This window comes from Contarinia nasturtii, unplaced genomic scaffold (genome assembly GCF_009176525.2).
Source record: "Contarinia nasturtii isolate CC-2019 unplaced genomic scaffold, AAFC_CNas_1.1 Cnas_scaffold_4998, whole genome shotgun sequence".
NCBI lineage: Eukaryota > Metazoa > Arthropoda > Insecta > Diptera > Cecidomyiidae > Contarinia > Contarinia nasturtii.
This window is the reverse complement of record NW_022202277.1, coordinates 1-4,878: the sequence shown is the minus strand read 5'-3', so window position 1 is coordinate 4,878 and position 4,878 is coordinate 1. Positions and strand designations below refer to the sequence as shown.

Genomic DNA, 4,878 nt, shown 5'->3' with positions numbered 1-4,878 from the left:
ACTAGTCGTTTTTAAAATTCTCAAAAAATAAAAATCGATCCACCCTAATGCTTACTTCGCAGAATGCTTGACGCCTCGAATCTCCAATTAAATAACGGATCGTTTTATTCGGTTTTGTATTATTTATGCTGCGACTGAAATTCATTTCACAATAATGCAATGTCAATTTAGTACCTACACACAACAAGACAGTAAAATTCTCAAAGTTTGTGATTTATACCATTATTTTATATTTTTCCCAATTTGTAGCAAATGAATGTTTGTCATAGCCCAAATACTAATTCAATACCAAAACGAAAACGTCAGTGAGAATAAGAGTACAGTGAATTGCATGAATTTGATACACTTTTAATATTCTAAGAATTACAATATCGCCATATTTATTGATTTTTATTTGTATGCAGTGTTACAGTTGTTCGTTCAAATCGTTTCATTTCTGTTAAAATGCGGTATTTCATCATTTTTTTCTTCATTTCATTCCGATCTTCTCTCTTTATCTTCATTTGTAGTTCACGCAATGAATGTTCTACCCCAAGCCGTCTTTTTTCTAGCAAAGCAATTTCAATCTTTTTGTCGTTCATCATAATGTCGTTGGATAGATCTTCAATAATTTGATTGTCCTTTGAACGAATTGAATCTTGTTCCTCTTCGTTGAACGTATCGAATTCATTTACCGGAAAAAAGATGTGTGGTGGAGACAGGCTGAAGAGTTAAATAATATGGATATCACTTAGGATATTCAAATCAATTCGATATCAAAACAAAATACTCACTTTTGGCCAAAGAACATAGTGCGTATTTGAGATTGGGATATGCACACATTTTCGTCGGAAATAATTTGAATTTTGACACCTTTTTTCATTTTATTTTTCAGCAACTCATCTGAAAATCGACAGTTTCATTTTCATTTTAAATCTCTAGCTGCTGTCTCTTGATTGCTTTTTTATATAAATGGATGAACTGTTGATTTCTTACCATATATGGGTGAATTTGCTTTGCGAACTTCATCTTCAGGTGCATAAAGTGCTTTTAATGGGTCAAAAAACAAACTACGAATATCCAATTCGAAATCGATATTTTCTTTATTATCCATTTATAACTTTGCTATTTTTTTATATTGCTTTGAAGAGAGATAATTTTGAAAATAATTGCATAAAATGTACACAAGAAAGACAATCAATCGATGTAAATCAACATTTAAAAGTAAAATGTTTGAATTTGAAACATTTCATTCTCTGAAAATCGAAATTATCGTTTGGGTGACAAACAAAGACTGATTCGTGTGCGTTAGTGCTTAGTCTTTTATACTAAATTCGAAAATGACAAGCGTTCCTTACGGATACAAGGAAAGGTTTTGAAAATTGTAAATAAGACATACACGCATACAGCAAATACACGCATTTTATGTATTAAATTCATAAATGAGAAAAATACTCTTTTAATCCTTTCCGGGTTGAAAGTCTGATTGTTCAGTTTGCATCAAACATTCTCGAATCAATACCTAGTGTGTATGAAATCAGAAACTAAGCACTGAATATTGAAATAAAAACGGTGGAAAAATACGAATACGATCGGTTACCGTTGCCTAAATAATAAGTTGCTTTAGATGGTTAGCAGATTTCAGATTCATTGCATATGTTGGTCCAATTTCTCGACCCATTTCCTCAATCACAGCCAATAGCTGCGAATAGTAGATTTTAATACATCCATGGCGACGTTGTGGTGCTGGTGATGTTAATAAAACCACCAAAAGAATTTGTTTATTTGAATTAAAAGTAGACTTACAAAATTGGTTAAAATTGGCATTTTTCAAGAATTTATGTTCACGTTTACATTCTCTTCCAATTTTTGGTCGCTGTTGTGAAACGTTTGTTAACTTTTTGTATTCTTTATTTAGATGATCTCTGTCTGACTTTTTCAGCGAATGAATAAAATCATTTATGGATAATTCATCATTAGATTTCTTGAATATAGATGCAATCGTTGTTCCAATTTGTTCAGCTGCATCTTTGCTTCTTTTAACATTTTTTTGATACGATTCCATCCTTACACAATTACTTCTTATTTGTTGAACGCACAAGCACAGAATAATATCTAGTGTGTCTCTGAACGGAACTACAGACCATGCTACAGATTCCCATTTGTACAATACGTTAAGTGTGTATGTGTGTATTTCATCACTACCATCAACATGCATAAAAAATTGTTTTCAATTGTTGATTGAGGCAATTTTATTGGAAAATAAACAAACCGACTAAAAAATATTTTGATTTTGAATACATTTTAATTAAATTAGAAGTTTTTCATATTTATCATATGAAATGGGCACTTAAAAATTAAATTCGCTGTCTCTTGTTTTTTGGTGAGCCATCATTGCTCACGAATATTCCACAAATAAAATCATAGTTGGGTTTTTCGTTGTCTTTCATTTCTCGTGTGTACTTCAAAAATGTACGCAATTTTTCTGGCAATGTCATAGCCAAATCTTTGTAAGCTTCTCTTTTCATCATCAATAATTTTTCCAAATAACAATTTCTGTCCAAATTGCTGTATTTTACCTTTGTCCATGGCAATGATCCTTCTAACAAATAAATCAGCATATACGCCAATGATTCCATATCATTTTTAAAAGACATTTTTCTGGTATGCGCATCAATAGCCATAAAATGAGGACTGCCAACAATGTTACCACTCAGTGTGGAGCCGGATCCAAGGTATACAGATAGTCCATAGTCAATTAAATAAATGGTGTCATTTTTGGTCGATGTCATGACATTTGCAGGCTTAATATCATTGTGAACGTAGCCTTGATTGTGAAATACCTTTAGACGTTGTACAACTTGATGTCCGATTTTAAGAACATATGGCAAATCCAATTGTTTTTTGTTTTTTAATATGTTGGAAAATGACTCGCCTAAGAGCTCCATCAACATGTATTGGTAATTTTCGTTAAAGTCGTATCCAATCATTTTGGGAAAATGAGGATCGCCTGTGAGTTTTTCATAAATCTAGGTAGAAAGATCCATAACAAACGAATATTATAATCGAAAATGTGAAAATTCTCATTGATCAGAAAACGCGTTAATCGTAAATGCATTTGAATGAAAGCAATAGTAAATGAATGACATCAATTTACTACAAATACATTTTTTTAAGAAACAGAACATAAAAATGAATATACCAATATTTCTCGTTGTAATCCAAGCTGTGAAGTTGTTAAAATCTCTGCAAATTTCACGGCAAAATGTTCATTGCCTTTGGATGCTTTCCACACATCTCCGAAACCACCTTTACCAATTCGATCAGTAACAACATATTCTTCCCCATTGATATGTATTTTCTTTGGAATTTCAGTATTCATTTTCACGCACATGAAATGTTTGCAATATTTTGTTCCAGAAACTAAATTGTATTCTTTTATGACCTTTGTTTTACTTTCATCGAAGTGCAGCGAAATACAATTTTTAAAATTGTAAATAAATGACTGATTTTAGTTATGTACGTTAAGCGCTTCTGAGCTATATCATCTGATCTTTCATGAATCGCAAAAAGGAAGAGTGTCATTTCAGAAACAACAGTGTATATGTTTCACTGTGTGTCTTAATTATTGCGCATCACGATTATAACGAGGCTCATTTACAAAATAAAGACTCTTCGTCAGTCTAACGGATACACCAAAGTAGAACATATCTTTGTGAATTATTTATTCCGTATCGTTTTCAATCATGGAAAAATATTTTAGATGGGAGAGATTCGAGCACATACTGTTTAGGTAGTAGGGTTTCATTGACAGTTCTGCTGTCATTCTGTGGCACCTTGCTGCAAGGAGACGAATGTCGTTTCAAAAACTATATAAAGGAATAATCGCCATACATTTGACTCACTCTGTGCAAATCGTTTGACGAGTAAAGATCTATTTTGTTCTGATCGTTGATTTTATTTCGCACCGACATGGCTCCACGTAATGTTTTTTTTTCGTTTGCTTTTTTTTCTGTGCATAGTGATTAATCTTGCGTTGAATTTTATCTATAGAAACCCGTGGAATGACGAAAAGATTTGAGAGGGAGAAGCTGGAAATGCTGAAAATCTGCCCACAAATCGAAGAAAGATTGAAAATGAAAAAAACTCACAGTAATCATTTAATTGTTTATTGTTTCACATGTATTCGTGATTCACTTCAATAGTTTGAATATTTTTTGGACACGATTTAGATGCACGTGCCTTTGTCCGTGCCATTTCCTTGGCTGGATCCGATTTCTCGTTTTTATTTAAAAAACCGACCGAAAATGCTCCACGCAAACTTCCAAAACGTCGACAAACTGTGCACGAATGCATTCGACAACCGACAAATGAAGTACAGAATAATGTTCATCAGTGGTGTATCTGTCGCCGACAATCATTCGATGATATGGTGGCATGCGAAAATGCAAATTGCCCGGTGGAATGGTTTCATTTTGCTTGTGTTGGATTGATAACGTCAAATGTCCCAGACGTATGGTACTGCCCGGAATGTCGAAAATATTGATGCCTAATTACACCAACATTTTTCTTTATTTTTACATAAAACACAGTGTTTAACTGTCGAGTATAACAAAGTATCTCTCATTAAATTCGTTTTTTGGTAATTTTTGTTAGTCTTTTTTGTATTTTTTGTCGTCCTTTTCGAGATGTGATGCTACAGTGATGTTGTATATGTAAGTAAAATCTCTGTCTGAATTTCGGGATTTGGAGAAGATTCTTCCTTTAATATTTTGACCTGAACTGTCATTTTCCATTTAGAATTCAATCTTTCAATGATACATATCTACTACTACGAGGGTCACTATTTAAGTTTTTCAAAAACATATATAAGACAATGGGGTTTCATCGAAAATGGTT

At 32.7% G+C, this 4,878-nt stretch overlaps 1 protein-coding gene across 1 annotated transcript; it reads right to left on the bottom strand.

The window, feature by feature from the left end:
• Positions 1 to 2,336: 2,336 nt before the first annotated feature.
• Positions 2,337 to 2,969, bottom strand: LOC116351244 (probable serine/threonine-protein kinase DDB_G0292354). Its single transcript, XM_031783325.1, has one exon. The coding sequence runs from the start codon at positions 2,967 to 2,969 to the stop codon at positions 2,337 to 2,339; it is 633 nt and encodes a 210-aa protein (XP_031639185.1).
• Positions 2,970 to 4,878: the final 1,909 nt, after the last annotated feature.

Coding starts and splice junctions, on each gene's coding strand:
- LOC116351244 (XM_031783325.1), bottom strand. CDS start 2,969: ATGATTGGATACGACTTTAACGAAAATTACCAATACATGTTGATGGAG.